Source organism: Seriola dumerili, unplaced genomic scaffold, assembly GCF_002260705.1.
Source record: "Seriola dumerili isolate Sdu_G_001 unplaced genomic scaffold, Sdu_1.0 BDQW01000513.1, whole genome shotgun sequence".
Taxonomy (NCBI): domain Eukaryota; kingdom Metazoa; phylum Chordata; class Actinopteri; order Carangiformes; family Carangidae; genus Seriola; species Seriola dumerili.
The window spans coordinates 785,595-802,360 of NW_019174768.1; the positions used below are offsets into that span (position 1 = coordinate 785,595).

The 16,766-nt window shown below is 45.6% G+C and overlaps 3 protein-coding genes across 3 annotated transcripts; 2 read left to right on the forward strand and 1 right to left on the reverse strand.

Moving 5' to 3' along the window:
- Positions 1 to 1,566: 1,566 nt before the first annotated feature.
- On the forward strand, positions 1,567 to 4,358 carry LOC111235544 (frizzled-7-B-like). Its single transcript, XM_022764013.1, has one exon. The coding sequence runs from the start codon at positions 1,839 to 1,841 to the stop codon at positions 3,501 to 3,503; it is 1,665 nt and encodes a 554-aa protein (XP_022619734.1). The 5' UTR covers positions 1,567 to 1,838; the 3' UTR covers positions 3,504 to 4,358.
- A 5,472-nt stretch (positions 4,359 to 9,830) lies between these two features.
- On the reverse strand, positions 9,831 to 10,603 carry LOC111235553 (putative claudin-24). The gene has a single exon (XM_022764025.1). The coding sequence runs from the start codon at positions 10,497 to 10,499 to the stop codon at positions 9,831 to 9,833; it is 669 nt and encodes a 222-aa protein (XP_022619746.1). The 5' UTR covers positions 10,500 to 10,603.
- A 3,853-nt stretch (positions 10,604 to 14,456) lies between these two features.
- Positions 14,457 to 16,442, forward strand: dph3 (diphthamide biosynthesis 3). The gene is made up of 3 exons (XM_022764011.1): positions 14,457 to 14,621; positions 14,776 to 14,850; positions 15,017 to 16,442. Exons 1-3 carry the CDS (start codon positions 14,514 to 14,516, stop codon positions 15,089 to 15,091), a joined length of 258 nt encoding a protein of 85 aa, XP_022619732.1. The 5' UTR covers positions 14,457 to 14,513; the 3' UTR covers positions 15,092 to 16,442.
- The last annotated feature ends 324 nt before the right edge of the window (positions 16,443 to 16,766 follow it).

Genomic DNA, 16,766 nt, shown 5'->3' on the forward strand with positions numbered 1-16,766 from the left:
TCCCTGACTGTTCTGGGGGGGTGGTGGATCAGGTCCTGGATCAGATCCAGTCTGTGAGAACAGCTGATGGAGGGTTGAGATAAAAAAAACACATTTATTATGAGCTGACTGCAGAAGATCAGGTCCTGCATTCACCGATTTAGGAGAAACTCCTAAAATGAATGGGCGTCAGTCCTGGCTTTAGGACTCCTTTTTTTTTTTTTTTACTAAGAGCGATTCACATAGACACTTAGTGCTAAAAGTAGCTCCTCAGTCTGAGAGAAGTTAGCAGCAGTGGAGACACACCTCCACCCACAGCTGGGACCACAGCTACATTACAACAGGTACAGCTACAACAGGCTGTGGCTAATAGGCTGCCAGTTAGGTTTAGTTAGGGAGTCTAGGACAGGTAGCTTTTCTCAATTTTCCATTGAGAGAATTGATCATTCACAACGATCATTATTCCCTCTGATTGAGTCGAATCTTTTCAGTGATTCAGCATCATGTAAGGTTTAAAACACTGTGATGTGGAGTGACGGCAACTCTTTATGATTCTTTGTGATTTGGTCTTAGTGAGTCAGGAGTCCTCTCGACTGCTGCTAACTTCTCTCAGACTGAGGAGCTGCTTTTAGCATTAAGTGTCTTTGTGAATCGCTCTTAGTAAAAAGAAAAAAGGAGTCCTAAAGTCAGGACGCCCATTAATTTTAGGAGTTTCTCCTAAATCAGCGAGGTAAGAGCTATTTTTAGCCTCAAGATGCTTTGTGAATACGGGACCAGGACTGGATGAGGACAGATGAACTCCTCCCTGTGACAACGCACAGGTGATGACCGGCTGTGTGTGCGTGTGTGTGTGTGTGTTCTTCTTCTACTGCTGCAACATGTGAATTCACTCTTTCAGTCATTTCTATACATTCACAGACATTCTACTTTTTCCTTTTATTTTGAAACTCCAGATTGAAATCAATAAGAAAATAAAAGCACCAATAACTGAGGATGTTCCAGGTGTTGATGAAACAGACGAGCAGCAGGAAATGATCCAATGTGTACTTTTACTTTGAAAATATTGTTACTAATGAAACTAGAGGGTGTTTATTTTAATTAGAGATGATTAAAGAAATTAATGCTCTTCATTAATCTGCAATGAAACTAAACTAAGTAGTAAAAGTGAAGTATTTCCCTCTGACATGTACAAGTACCTCATATTGTACATATTGATGTACTAATACTTCGTATAGGCTACCTGTAGTTTCGTTCAAACATTGAGTCCCTGCAGGAATATTAAGCAGCAACCCTGTGACGGCTCCTGCGCAACGCCCCGCCCCCTTTCACCTCCACTGACCAATCAGCGCTGAGACGGTTGAGAAAACAAAGCGTGTGATTGGAGGATCGGGCGGCGGACTGGGGTTTCCAGGCGCCCCCTCCTGCGATGCAGAAGAGGGCTTTGAATGTCGGCGGGGGGGGGGGGGGGGCGCCTGGAAACCGTCCCGGGCAGAGTGATGAGCGCGGCCCCGCGGACAGATTGTGGAGAGCGGATATAAGTGATGGTTCAGGGACACGCGGAACTTCAGTGAGGCGTGTGAGAAGACCCGGACCCTCCACACCGCACACCCCCACTCCTCAAACACTTTAAATCTGCCGCTTTTTACTTGAACAGACGTGTTTTAATCCACTGACTCTCAAAGACTGGACCATGAACAAACTCACTTTCCCTCCTTTTTCCTGGAGAGTTGTGGAGTAGTGAAGGAATGCGGCATTAAAGGGCACCTTACACGGATTTGTGCCTCTGGAAACAGGCTCTCAGCTGGTTCTTGAACTGCTCCTCAGCGGGAACCAGTTCCTCAGGGGTGGTGTTGTCTGTCATGGCGGTGGGGAGAGACCGGCGGGGGGTGTGGGTGATGGGCTGCTCTCTGGTCTTTGCGCTCCTCCTCCAGTCCTGCAGCAGTCAGTATGAGAGGGGGGTTTCCCTCCCGGAGCACGGCTTCTGTCAGCCCATCTCCATCCCCCTCTGCACCGACATCGCCTACAACCAGACCATCATGCCCAACCTGCTGGGACACACCAACCAGGAGGACGCTGGGCTGGAGGTCCACCAGTTCTACCCTCTGGTGAAAGTCCAGTGCTCTGTGGACCTGAAGTTCTTCCTGTGCTCCATGTACGCTCCGGTCTGCACAGTTCTCGAGCAGGCCATCCCGCCATGCCGGTCACTGTGTGAACGGGCACGCCAGGGCTGCGAGGCGCTCATGAATAAATTTGGCTTCCAGTGGCCGGAGAGGCTGCGCTGCGAGAACTTCCCGGTCCACGGAGCAGGAGATATCTGCGTGGGTCAGAACACAACCGAAGTCGACAGATCCGTGTCCGGCCCGACCCCCGGCTCGCCTGAGCTCGTGACCCTGCCACCATATGTCTGGCCCCACCAGCCCTTCTCCTGCCCCCTGCAGCTCCAGGTGCCCACCTACCTCGGCTACCAGTTCTTGGGGGTGAAGGACTGCGGCGCCCCCTGCGAGGTCTCCAAGCCCAACGGACTGATGTATTTCCGTGAGGACGAGTTAAAGTTCGGTCGGCTCTGGGTCGGCGTCTGGTCCGTCCTGTGCTGTGTGAGCACCCTCTTCACTGTGCTCACGTATCTGGTGGACACGAGGCGGTTTCGGTACCCGGAGAGACCGATCATCTTCCTGTCTGGCTGCTACTTCATGGTGGCGCTGGCCTACACCACGGGCTTCCTGTTGGAGGACAAAGTCGTGTGTATCGATAAGTTGAAGGTGGAAGGCTACAAGATGGTGGCCCAGGGCACCAAGAAAGAAGGCTGCACCATTCTGTTCATGATCCTCTACTTCTTCGGCATGGCCAGCTCCATCTGGTGGGTGATCCTGTCCCTCACCTGGTTCCTGTCATCAGGGATGAAATGGGGTCATGAGGCCCTTGAGGCCAACTCGCAGTACTTCCACCTGGCGGCCTGGGCAGTTCCGGCGGTGAAAACCATCACCATCCTGGCGACGGGGCAGGTGGATGGAGACCTGCTCACTGGCGTCTGCTACGTGGGAATCTACAGTGTGGACGCCCTGCGGGGCTTCGTGCTGGCGCCGCTGTTCGTCTACCTCTTCATCGGCACCTCCTTCCTGCTGGCGGGCTTCGTGTCGCTCTTTCGTATCCGCACCATCATGAAGCACGACGGCACCAAGACGGAGAAGCTGGAGAAGTTGATGGTGCGGATTGGTGTATTCAGCGTGCTGTACACGGTGCCCGCCACCATCGTCATTGCTTGCTACTTCTACGAGCAGGCGTTCCGGCCGCGGTGGGAGAGGACGTGGCACATGCAGACATGCAAGCGATTTGCCGTGCCGTGCCCCAATGGAAACTTTGCACCGGTGACGCCAGACTTCACCGTGTTCATGATCAAGTACCTGATGACCATGATAGTGGGGATCACATCTGGCTTCTGGATCTGGTCGGGCAAGACGCTGCAGTCGTGGCGCCAGTTTTACAAGAGACTGGGCAACAGCAACCAGGAAGAGACAACAGTGTAGTGCTGGCGGAGAAGAGCTGAAGTTACCTGGACTGATGGAGGAACGTTTGATCTTGAGCTTGACACTGAGCTTTTGACAGAGACTCTGAACAGACGGCGCCGAGTCCCGGATTCAAACCATCACAGTGAAGGACTCTGAGGAACTCTCTTCCACCTGCAGCGCTTTAATGTTTCCTACACTAACTGAGCCTCTGCGTTCATGTGATGCTTTAATTAACAGGTCCCTGAAGGTCTCCTGGACAAGAAATGTCATTTGAGTCATTATTGATGAATTTATTGATTATTTCTAGATTAGTCTTTAAAGTGTTGATGCCAGTTTCACTCAGTGGGCGACGTCTGACTGAATTAAACCCAGACAAGAAAAACATTAAATATTCAAACCCTGTCTAATTATTCCTCTGAAAAATAGTCTGAAAAATAGTTTCCAATAACCAATAATTAATGAATCAATAAAAAGCTCATGGAGGCCAGACTGAGTCAGACCTGAACCACATGTGGATCTGATTCAGTGTGATTTCACTTCCTGATGATGTCATCATCTCTGATGTCCCTCCACAATAAGGCTCCAGAGGAACGGCAGCTGCAGACTTTCTGATTGAGCTGCTGTGAGTGAGACTCACATCTCACTGATTCAGTCCATGGTAACTTCCTCTTATTTATTCACATCCCCCAAAGCATTATGGGAACTGCTTATAGCATGCCACCAGTGGTTTTTAGTGAGTACACTGTAAAATGTCCCGTATAAAAATCTCTCAAAATAATGACCATCAGCTGCGATTTTTTCAATGATGATAATGATAAACTTTGTTTACATTAATTTGTAACAGTTAAAATGTTAAAATACATTTAAAAATAGGAGGGAATTAAATCAAATTAAATAAGAAGCAGAAATAATGAATATATTTTATATATATAACAGCAAAATCAGTGCAATATCAGTATTGGCCTGAAAATTTCTTTCCAGGAATCTTTTGAGATCATTTACAGGAAATGATGAGTTTGATAAAATAAAGTGTTGGTGAAACTGTATGTCTGTTCCTCTCCTTGTGTTTCCACCTGCTCATTCAGGAAAGTGTTTGTCGTCATGGTTTCTGCAGGTTCAAGTCTCTTCTGCCGCTCTGCCTCCTTTATAAATCATTTGTAAATATATTCTGTGTTTATGAGAATTTGAAAATCACCTTTTTCACCTTTATTTTTTCTTTGTCTTTTATTGATGCTACACACCTTATAAAAGTTTTTTGAAAGTTGTGCTTTTGGTTTTTGTACCTTTGGCTGAACAACATCTGTATTTTGGGAAAGAGAAAACACTGATTTACTTTGGCAAAGAGTCACTGTGCTCATTGTAAAGCAGGAGTGTGGATCTTTCCTGCTGACATCTGATCCTCTTTCTCTTTGCTTTTGTGCAGACTGTAGGAAGTATTGTTGAATCCCTCCCTGTGCCTCCAGGAGTGAAACTGGAGCAGTGTGACCTCCTTACAGGAGCAGCTGGGGGAGAACAGACAACAGCAGTCCCAGCCAGACTTTTCTGTTGCCTGTGGAAAAACTTCCACTCAGCAGCATCACGCAGACGCTGAGATGCATTCACACACTCCAACTCTGTAGGTAAAACTAACTATGAACACAGACATGAGCTGGTTCAGTATGACATCACTTCCTGAGGATGTTATCATCTCTGATGTCCCTCCACAATAAAGCTCCAGAGAAACAGAGTGTGCAGAACCTTTTTAAGTTTCCTTTAGTATAACAGTAAAACATCATGATTCACTGCAGACAGGAGCTGAATCAGCTGATCACACCTGATCAGCTGATTCAGCATGATGAGACAGTCTGACGACATGGAGACAGAGCATCAGTTAAAGTACAGAAGTATTTTAATTAACTTCTCTATTGCCTGTGAAGCACTCTGTCATTGATGAAGATGTGGCACCCTCTGGTGGTGAACAGGTGACATGATGAAGACTTAGATGTTGTTATTAGAGTTGTACTAATAACGACTGATGTAATGACACTAATACCAACAGTGATGTCTTCAATACAAACACTCATGAGGATGTTCCTAATCACTGATCAGATGATGTCATGTTCATTAATCTGATTAATGTTTTTACAGTGCGTCAGCTCCAGCTCTACTTCCTGTTTCACGATCTTGGTTGTAGTGTTGAAGTTTCTAACGGTGCATTACCTGTATACCTGGCCTATAACTGGTAGTGACATCATCATGTAGCGTTGTTGCAGTTCCTCGCTGTGACCACCTGGGGGCAGTAAACACCCATCAACAAAGTGACATCATGCAGTTTATCTTCTCATCAACCAGACTCTGATTCAGCTGAGTCCAGATCCAGATCCAAATCCAGATCCAGGACCAGGACTGAGTCTCAGGATGAAGTCTGGTTTCTCATCAGTGTCACATGTCAGCTGACTTTAATATGAAACTGAAGACAACCTGGATCCTCTAGGCCCATAACCGTCCAGGACTGAGTCCAGGACTGATGAGCCCAGAACTGAGTCCAGGACTGAGCCCAGGATTGAGTCCAGGACTGAGTCCAGGACTGATGAGCCCAGAACTGAGTCCAGGACTGAGCCCAGGACTGAGTCCAGCTCTGATGAGTCCAGGACTGATGAGTCCTGGACTGGCCTGACCCAGAGGTTGTGAACCAGACTGAACTAAGTGTATCTGACGTAGTTAAAGCAGTTCCAACTGTAACATGAGTCAGGATCAATAATCTGATCAGAGATCAATCACAGGAGACAGGAAGTACTTTTACTGTGATACTCTAACTACAAGAAATACTTAATGTACATGTTACTGCTGATACTTCTGTACCGTTACGTTACGAGTATTTTTACTCTGTGGTAATGGTAATTTTACTTCAGCACACACACACACACGCACGCACGCGTGCGCGCACACACACACACATACACACACACACACACACACACACACACACACACACACACAGTCACATCTGATTTGCTGAATGACTTCCTGTCCTCTGCTGATGTTGGACTCAGATGAAAACTGGATCTTTTGTTCCCGACTGTTACAATACTGGGAGTTCTGGTCCACACTCTGCTCCAGTGAACAATGTCACCAGTGTCTCATGCACACACACACACACACACACACACACACACACACACACACACACACACACACACACACACACACACACACACACACACACACCTGAAGCAAATAGGCATGAGGCTTATTGTGTCGTAGTTTTCAGAACAAGAGTTACAAGTACTTCACAATTAAAGCACGAGCAGGATAATAACAATGAAAAAAATATAATCAAACAAATTATCAAGGAAAATAAACCGATGATGAACTGTTGAAATCCAAAGATCTGCTGCTAGGGTGAGAGGGTGAGGGTTAGGGGGTGAGGGTTGGGGGTGAGGGGGTGATGTGGTGAGGGTTAGTTCACCTGCTGAATGTTTCCTGTTGTTCAGCATTCAAACACAAAAACACACGGATCACACTTTGTCCTCACAAGGACAGCAGAGTGAACACTGACAGGTCATCACTGATTGGCTGGAGGTGAGAATGAGTGGGCGGAGCTTAGATATAGCATGAAACTGCTTGTGACTTTGAGGATCAATAAGTACTGATTATTGATGATGTGACCCGGTCAGAGAGGTGTGACCTCCACTCTGAGGTGTCCTGTCTTCATCAGCCTCAGCTCTGTCATGTGAACTGACTGTTTGTGACTGGCTGTTTCTGACTGGCTGTTTCTGGCTGACTGTTTCTGACTGACTGTCTTAGATGGACTCAGGCTCTCCTGCCGGCTACAGTACACATGCTAACATTAGCTAACCTGCTGTTACCCATGTTATGACTGTGTTCTGGCTAACTGTTAGCATTGCTGCAGAGCGTATCACAGCGATGCTAGCGTGGGCTAACGGTTGTGACTGGATTGAATGTATTGGCTCTCACGTCTCGTGTAAAGGATGTTCAGTGGAAGATTCAACCTGAAACAGTGAAAGTGAAGCGACGTGTCCCCAGAGAACCAGGTCTGTCAACAGCTCTGACCGCTGCTGTCCTTCATGTCGGCTGGACTGTCAGTGCACCAGCTGAGCGTCCATGAAGCGAGGGGAAGGGACAGAGACGTGAGGCTCCCCCCTGCTGTTGTCAGGAACCAGGAGGAGCTGGTCTGTGCAGACCTGAGGGTTTGTGAGCGGTGGCAGAGTGTGGCAGCGTTTCCATGTTTCGTGATGAGAGCTGCCCTGAAACAATGTGAGGGTGAGGGGTCCACTTCCTGTCTGCACCACATGACGCTCCTCTGTGGACTCACTCCCCAAACCAGGTTTTTATCAAATCATGGCTCTATTGTCCCATAAAGGAAAAGGGCAATTAAAGAGAAGGCGGTGGGCCGAGAGGTCCTGCAGCTTCCTCTCTTTCATGTTGGTGTGTGTTACTGTGTGTGTTTAATATCTGAGAGTGTGTGTAACTGTGTGTGTTACTGTGTCTGTTACTGTGTTTGTTAAAAGGACCCAGACTGCTGCAGGCTATCAGTCATCCGAACGCCTCATTTCTGTTGTGTTCATTTACAGCTCAGGGAACCTGAAGGGAACAAGCATCAGCACAGTGACAACACAGTGTTCATCATCCTGTTTGTGACGCTACGCTACGCTGCATTATGCTATGCTACGTTACATTACCCTACATTATGCTACACTATGTTATGCTAAACTACGCTATGCTACACTACGCCTCAGCAGATCAACAACAGGTCATGTTGTGGTCACATGGTGCAGTTGCCGTGGTGTCATGTTGGGGTCACATGGTGCAGTTGCCGTGGTGGACTGATGTGGATCCAGCTGCTGGAGGCAGACTGGCAGATTATAATGAGCGTATTGTATCAGCAGAACAACAGCCGCTCTAGGCGCTGGAGCTCCAGTTTCTTTTATCCTCAGAGGAGCTGCAGCCGACCAATCAGACGCTCCGCAAGGAGTGACACGGCAGGTAACGTACGAGTCAAACATGTCGGCGAGCTTCATCATCCATGAACTGGTTCACAGCTTCCTGTCGGTAGGTCAGAGGTGACAGACACACACAGGACAAACAGGATCAGCTGATCACAGCTGATTGAGCTGCTGTTTAGAGACTGTAAACATACTCAAATCAACTTTTCATAGGTTTTTATTCTGTATCTTTATTTACAAGCTGCTCGTTTACAATCATCTGATAACGATGCTCAGATCATGATAATCATAATAATTGTGATAATACAAACGTTGGTCTGGATTGAGCGTGAAGTGATTTTCAGCATCAACAGCTTCTGTCTCTGAACATGAAAATAAATCATGTGACTGTAGCTGTAGCTTCCTGAAGAGAAACTCATTGATGGTCTTTTTCACCTGCTGTGACTGTGAGTGGAAATAACATGGATTATTGAGCATTTTCTTTATTTCATTTTATATATATTTATATATATTTCATATTTATATCAATAATCAGCCTTTTCCTGCCCACAGTCCCTGCTGAAGGTCAGAGGTGACATCCTGCTTTGAAAGACTTTAAGATTCTTCAGCTCAGAGACAGAAGTGTGCTGTGACTGTCAGTGACATCGTGCTGCAGACAGTCATCACACAGACAGGACGAATACAACAGGAAACAGCAGCACGTTCAGTCTCTTTGGCTCCATGAAGAGTGAAACACGACATGTGAATGTTTGAACGAAGATCCAAAGACGTTAAACCTGTGAAGTCATCCCACAGTGAGGGGTCAAAGGTCACACCTGAATGTCAGATCAGAAACCTTCTCTTCTCAGAGTGTTGAGACGTGCAGCCAAACGTTACTGTAACTGTCGATCCAACATCTCCAAAGATCTGACACTCAACACAGCAGGAGGTTATCCTCTCAGTGAGCGGCTGAAACTACGTTCTCTCTGTTAGATCAGAAATCTTTAGGAAGATCCAGCTGGAACAAACATCTGGAAACATCTTCAAACATTACATTTTAAATCAATGATTTAAATCAGTGTTTTAAATCAAATGAAGTTCTTAAAATCCAGTTTTGATCTTGTTGGAATAAAGTGACTGTGATGAACTGCTGAGGAAATAAACTTTTTAGAAAACACCAAAACCCTGAATTTGTTTATGACGAATTATGATTTTTAGATAAATTCCCCCAAGATTCAACAGGACAGAGTGAGGTCACCTGTGATCTGACCTCCAGAGTCCGTGTTTCAGTCATTTTAAATCTTAAATTCAGTTATCTGAGCGGGAAAAGATTTCTGATCCCACATCCAGGAGAGGTGACTTCAAACATTTGAAGTCACGGTTCTGTTGTTTTCCAGATGTTACTTTGGGGGGGGGGGTCTCAGACATACTCGGACCTGGTCCTGATAAAGGGGAGTCCCGGCTGCGCCCCCACCAGAGGGATGGGCACGGGGATGTCACAGCTGTCCTTCTGCAGACACAGACAGGAAGTGAGCAGCAGCGTTCCCGCCACCAGGTGAAGAAATCCGGCCGTCCAGCCGCAGAACAGAGCGTCCCCGAACTCCCAGCGCGGGACCACGTCCGGCACCGACTCATCGAAGAACCGGACCACCGTGAGGTGGGCGATGTACGAGACCGGGATGAGCCCCAGGATCCCGGCCACCAGGCACAGCACCCCCCCAGCCATCTTTAGGGCCCTCTTACACCTGAGGTCGTCCAGCCGTCCGTGGCAGCTGTTCACCAGGTGTATCCCGGGGATGGCCAACAGCAGCCCGAGCATCCCGGCGCCCAGCGTCACGCACATCAGGATCCGGGCCAGCTTGATGTCCGGGGGCAGACCCAGCAGGCTGTCGTAGGGCCGACACTCCAGGCCCCCCAGGTCCTGCACCACGCAGGTCTCCCACAGCCCCAGCTCGTAGCTCTCGGTGGGGAGGAGCTCCGTGGACAGGGTGAGCCAGGTGGACATCAGGGTGGTGGCCAGCGAACAGATCCAGGCCCCCGCCGAGAAGAAGACCCCCAGCAGCTCCAGAGCGCAAACACTTGAGTCCATGACGGCGATGCTCAGAGTCTCAGGGTCCCCGGGTCTCCCTCTCTTTACCTCCCTGCCTCCCTCCCTGTCAGGAGGGGGAGGCTCCTGGTCCGGGACTCCTTCCAGAAAATATCCTGTGGGGGCTGCCAGCTACAGAAGAAACTCTTCTGTACATTCAAGTCCAACTGGAGGGAGCGGTATCCCCTCCCCACCACCACCACCACCACCACCACCATCAGTCAGAGAGGAGAAAGTGATTGGCCGGCGGGAAACAACAGCATCATTGAAGTCGCCTGCAGGATGTCGTTCAAACACAGACAGGATGTTGATGCCCACATCTCTGTCTGAAAGGCGTTTGAAGTTAATGGCATCGCTCGCTCTGCTTCCCTGCTTTGTTCCCCCCCCTCGCAGCGTTACCAGGCAGAGCCAACAGAAACATGGTGTCTGCATCAGGCTTTGTTCAAGTTCATTACGGCTGAGAAAACAGGAAACGCGAAGGTTGTGTGGTTTCCATGACGACCTCAGACACATCAAGATGCTGATCTTCACGCTGAGAAAACAACCTTTAAAGCTCTTTGGTCTTTTGATGATGATGTTACCTTTCACCTCTGGACCCAGAAAACAAACAAACAAACAAACAAACAAACAAGCAAACAAACAAAACATATAAACATCAGAAATCATGAATCTTTAAGTTCAGCATCTGTGATCTAAACTCTGTCTCAGTATATAAAGTTTGATGTGACTTCCTGTCTGTTAAAGTTGCAGTTCAACACGTCTCCTGTAATTATTTTATTAAGTAGAATTGTGTTGTACAGTCAGTATGCCATTAAACATTTTCATATAGTTAAACACAAAACAAATCAACATAAATCATAACAATAATTTATATATATATATACTGTATATAACTCCATTGAAATTCCTATTGATTGAAGGTTTGAGCCTTGAGTGAAATAAATCCACAGTGAGCAGGAAGCATTTTAAGAACTTCCACTCATCACTGAGGATTCCTGTTGAGTTCAGTGTGTGTATCATCTGTTAATCAGCTCTCAATATTTAATATGGTTCTGATATTGAACAGTAGGTCTTAAGGTCTCATTTCTTTTTGCCAGAGGACGTAGAAGTTACAAATCTTTGAATGGAGCTCATCGTATATCTAATCCAATCCGAATTTCAGATCATCCTTTCAAATGCACTGAATATTTAATCAGAATGACTCTGCTGTAATTAACACTGATGTTCTCACTCTCACTGGAGTTTAATGAATCCTACCTTCAGCCCTATTTAACTGGACGTATGTGAAAGTCCATCACTGTCTTTGTTCCCTGGTGGTTTCTTCTTCATCGTGTTTGTATTTAATTTAACAGTACATTTTTTATTATATGGCACATTAAGGAAAGAGACATTTACACTACGGTGTCCTGTGATGTACACAGCGCGAGTTTTACACATGACACGTTAAAGATACTTTATGAAATTACGCGATGCTATGCTTCACTTAGTCATAAATAGGTGGAGGGCGCCCTCGTGTGGCGACACATGTCTACTGCGTCCTCCGCCGATATCTACGTTCATACAGACCGAAAGCCTTTAATTCATTCCTGTTTCCACATTTGTGGCTCTAGAAACACCACAATAGACAGGTGTGTGCAGGAAGGTGATTTTGCGCCCATGGTGTGGAAATCTGTCTGATACGATTTACGGTTTAAGTAGTAAAGGGCAGTAGTTGAAGAGGTTAATTTGTGCCATATCTCCGCTGTCTGTATAAATTGAACTGATCTTTATAAACGGTGATTTAAAAGCCAATGGACGCCTTCCTTATAGCTGAGTGGTTAAGACACCTGCCGTGTGAGCAGTGCTTAGTTGCAGAGCAGTGAAGCGCCAGTTCGCATCCCGTATTCGCACTCAATCGAATTAGAGTGACGTCGCTCTAGACGTCACTGGGAAAGAATGCGGAAGAGAAGCGATCGATAAACACACAAGAATGCGCCAGACAAACGGCAAGAATATTACTCATATTTCATAACTTTAAATGTCAGTGTATCGAAGTCAGTGACTCACGCGGGACTTTTTAGAAAGCGCCGGTTCTGAGAAACTAGGTCAGATGGTTTAAATAATTAAATGAAATCATTAATATCTCAAAAACTGTTGAGGCTATAGGCATGAATTTTCACAGACAGGTGACCCATGATGCTTTGCTTCACATAGTCATAAACTGGTTCTGTGGTTTTTATTAAACGTAGGAGTTCGAGGAGCCTTAAATAAATTATAAATTAAATTGGCGCTGGCGCCCTCTTGTGGTGACACATGTCTACTGCGTCCTCCGCCCACATCTCCATTTATACAAACTGAAAGCCTTTAATTCGCTCCTGTTTCCACATTTCTGGCTCTAGAAACACCACAATAGACAGGTGTGTGCAGGAAGGGGATTTTGCGCCCATGGTGTGGAAATTTGGCTGATATGATTTACGGTTTTTATTAAATGTAGTATTTCGAGGAGCCTTAAATAAATTATAAATTAAATTGGTGCTGGCGCCCTTGTGTGGCGACACATGTCTACTGCGTCCTCCGCTGATATCTACGTTTATATAGACCGAAAGCCTTTAATTCGCAGGCGCTTCATAGAGTAAACGGGGATACTTTTCAAATTAAAAGCCGCGTGATAGAGTCAAGAATAGCTTTATTTTCCAAATGAAACTCAGCAGCTCCTGTTTATATTTGAAGAATATTCTAGTTTCTACAACAACACTTATACAACCATAATGCAGTTAATATTCCTGTGAGTGACTGTGATGGAGTCTGACTCTCACTTCTTTTTTTCTCCACGTTTGGAAAGGTTTATGCTGTTAAATAAAAGTCCTGTTGTAGTAAAACCTCTGTCTGTTGTTATTTATGATGACGTCACAAACACTGAACCTGAGGTTGAGGTCACCTCAGGTCAACTGGTGACTGAATCACCTGGAGGTGTGAATGGTTGTTTGTCAGTCCAGGAGTTCCCGCCTCTCTCCACATGTCAGGTGAGAGTGATTCCTTTAAGATCATCTCTGTCACGTGGTACATTCACATCGTGTACAGACAATATTTTCACTGGTCAGTTTGACACATTCGACATATTCAGATCATCCAGTGAACAATGTTCATCTGTGTTTAGCATCAAAGAAAATTTCTTTCTACGTGATTTTTGTGGAAGTTTCCAGAGGAAGAAGACAAGTCCGGTTTATTGACAGATGGGATTTATTGTTTATTATTTATTAAACTGCTTTTATGTTTCTTAATTAAAGATTTTTTGATCCTGAACGAAGAACCTCAGATTCATTCTGTTCTTCACACCAAACTCCATTCAGAGTCTCTGGAGTTTAAGGAGTCCTGCCTTCAGTGGTATATTTCCTTGGTGAGCAGCTTCTGCTCATCATTAGGTCCTCAGGTGGTTTCAGGTCTGCATCATCCCTTTAACACTACAGAGTATCTCATAGAACTGATCATTCATAGATTCTATCAGGTTCATGTTGCCAATGGATGATTGTATATAATTTATCCATTTTGAAGGGAGTTCAGTTTGACAGTAATAACAGAGTATGAATCGCTCTTTGGATAAATGTAGTGAATTAATATAAACCATACTTGAATGGAAATAACCAAACAATGAAATAAAGTCCATGAACTAACTCAGTCTGTTTCCATCTCTGCAGAACTTAACACAAAAAGCAGATTTCTAGGTTTTAGTGTCGGACAGACACTGTCTTCTGTCTGATGGCGCCCCCTGGTGGACACGACCAGGCACTTTATGCAGAGCTGGAGACACGGCTTCAAACTGTTATTTATTAATTTATTCATTCATTTATTCATTTATTGTTTTAACTCGTTGGTTGTCTGTTCGCCGCCTCGTGTTTTTGTCGTAAAGTTCTGCAGGAAAAAAAGGTAGGAAAACGTCATTGGTCTGAGACAACTGGCTGTGCCGTCATCACGGCGCGCCTCAGCACACGCTAGTAATGAAGATTTCCTGTTATTTTCTGAGCTCACGTTTCCGGTAAAATGTCGGTTTTTCACGACGAAGTCGAGATCGAGGACTTTGAATATGACGAGGACACGGAGACATATTACTTCCCCTGTCCCTGCGGAGACAGATTCGCCATCACTAAAGTAAGTTTCCTGCAAGCTAATGGCTAACAGCTAACGTTGATCTTGTACCGGTGAGTCTGCAGGTCGGTGGTATTAACACATAGAGCTGTGTGTGACAGTGAAGGACCAGGAGACATTAGGAAACATGTTCACGGGTCTGTGTGTCGGTTTAAAGGAGGATCTGGAGAACGGAGAGGAGGTGGCGCCGTGTCCGAGCTGCTCCCTCATTGTTAAAGTCATCTACGATAAGGTGAGTGAAGAGACACACCTGGTGGAACAGCTGTTACCTTCAGCTACAGTACGAACATATGAGGACTGGACCGAAGTGAATCAGTTCAGTCTGACAGACAGACAGTCTGGATTGTCTCCTGTCTGTCTGTCTGTCTGTCTGAAAAAAAGTTTCTCTTCTGTTTCAGGACTTGTTCGTATCTGGAGAAATCATCGAAGCTCCGTCATCTTCAGAGAGCAGACTGGAGCTGGCTCAGTCCTGACCCCCCACCCCCCACAGACTGATGCTTTAAGCACGTTATTTATGCAGAGACACTTTTTATGTTGAACACATGGAGGAAAGACGGATTTAAACTTCTTCCAAAGTGTTTTAGCAGGTTGATAACAAACATGACAAACTCACTGATTTTTTTTTCTCTTTAAAGTTTCATTGAGGTAGTGTGGATTGTTTTGAAAAGCTGATGCGTTCAGGTGCTGCTGGGAAACATCAGGCTCTTCACTGCCACCAACATTTCATCAGTGGGTTCATACTGTGTGTTTGTCTCCAGGTTTTTAACAGTCAGATTAAAAAAGAACGTTTGACCTGATGGAGAATCCAGGTCAGGTGAGCAGAACCCCCCCCCCCCCCCCAGCAGAGCCACAGCAGAGGGGGGAGTGATGATGCGTTTCAGATGAACTGAAAGCAGTCTTTTCCTTGTCCTTTCACAATAAAAGCCTCACTGTGAGCATCAGTGTTTTGTCTTTGAGAATGTGACTGAGCTGATTCACTGAAAGACTTCGGGCGTACAGTGTCTTTGTCCATGAGGACCCAGGTGGTTGAGGATGGACTGAAATTCTCCAGGGCAGGAACTGTTTTTTGTTTCTGTCCCTGTCTCTCAAGGTGGTCCTGGTCTGAATCGGTGAACTTTGAGTTCTATCACCCAAAGTGAAGACTCTGAGGGAAACTTGTAAAAGTCTCAGTCAGAGTCAGAAAGCTCCTGAGCCCCCTGAAGAGTCTGAGCTTTCACTCTACAGATTTAAAAGAAAGAACAAATCAGAGTGAAAAGACAGTTCTGTGAAAACTACCAGCAGCGGGAAGTTTTACAGTGAGTCTCCTGGCTGCAGTCAGAGAGTGGAGGATGTAAAGTCGTTACTTTGGGTTAAAGGTAAAAACAAAATCAGATCGATACTGAAGTGACATCTTATCTCAGAACAGCTTCTGTCACATAAAGGCTCTGATCCCTGTTCATCATGTATTTCATTACATGAATTTCCCCTAGAGGATAAATAAAGTATCGATCCAGCAACCCATCTCTCCGTTGATCTATATCTATCTATCGATATATCGATCTCTCTATCCATCTCTTGTGGCGGCAGCAGAGCTTTCTCTCTGAAGCTAGCTTGACTTCCAGCTGTTTGAGCCACATGATTGGAATAAACTGGGGTGAAGTGTGAGACGACTGGCTGCAGGGACAGATTTCACACCAGAGACACATGAGGACGTCCTGCTGGGAAACAGCTGATGTTCAGACACAGACTGACACCATATGATTAATAATAAACAGAGCTAACTGCTAACGCTAGCTCTCACCTGTCACCTGTCTGACTGCTGCTCACCTGCTGAAGCTTTGATGATAAAACAGCTACTGAAAGAATCGGCTTGAATATTAATGAAGCTAATTAACTGTAACCCCCCCCCCCCGTCCCTCACTGATCCACATGGACCAGGTCCTGTAAGTCATTGGCTCGAATGGGTCACGAATATTATTTTTTAAATAATAATAAACAATAGTAAAAATTTACATTAATAATAATTTTGACCTCAGACTCTCTTCCTCTCTGACTGAACTAATATAAATAATCATGATAATGATAATTAATATTAATAATTAATTTGACCTGAGAGACTCTTCCTCTCTGAATGAAATAATAATAATAATTAATAATAATAATCATTAA

Excerpts from the sequence above, each read along its gene's own strand:
- dph3 (XM_022764011.1), top strand. The coding sequence starts at position 14,514 with ATGTCGGTTTTTCACGACGAAGTCGAGATCGAGGACTTTGAATATGAC. Across the intron at positions 14,622-14,775 it reads ACAGATTCGCCATCACTAAA|GAGGATCTGGAGAACGGAGA; the intron begins GTAAGTTTCCTG and ends GTCGGTTTAAAG. Across the intron at positions 14,851-15,016 it reads TTAAAGTCATCTACGATAAG|GACTTGTTCGTATCTGGAGA; the intron begins GTGAGTGAAGAG and ends CTTCTGTTTCAG.
- LOC111235553 (XM_022764025.1), bottom strand. The coding sequence starts at position 10,499 with ATGGACTCAAGTGTTTGCGCTCTGGAGCTGCTGGGGGTCTTCTTCTCG.
- LOC111235544 (XM_022764013.1), top strand. The coding sequence starts at position 1,839 with ATGGCGGTGGGGAGAGACCGGCGGGGGGTGTGGGTGATGGGCTGCTCT.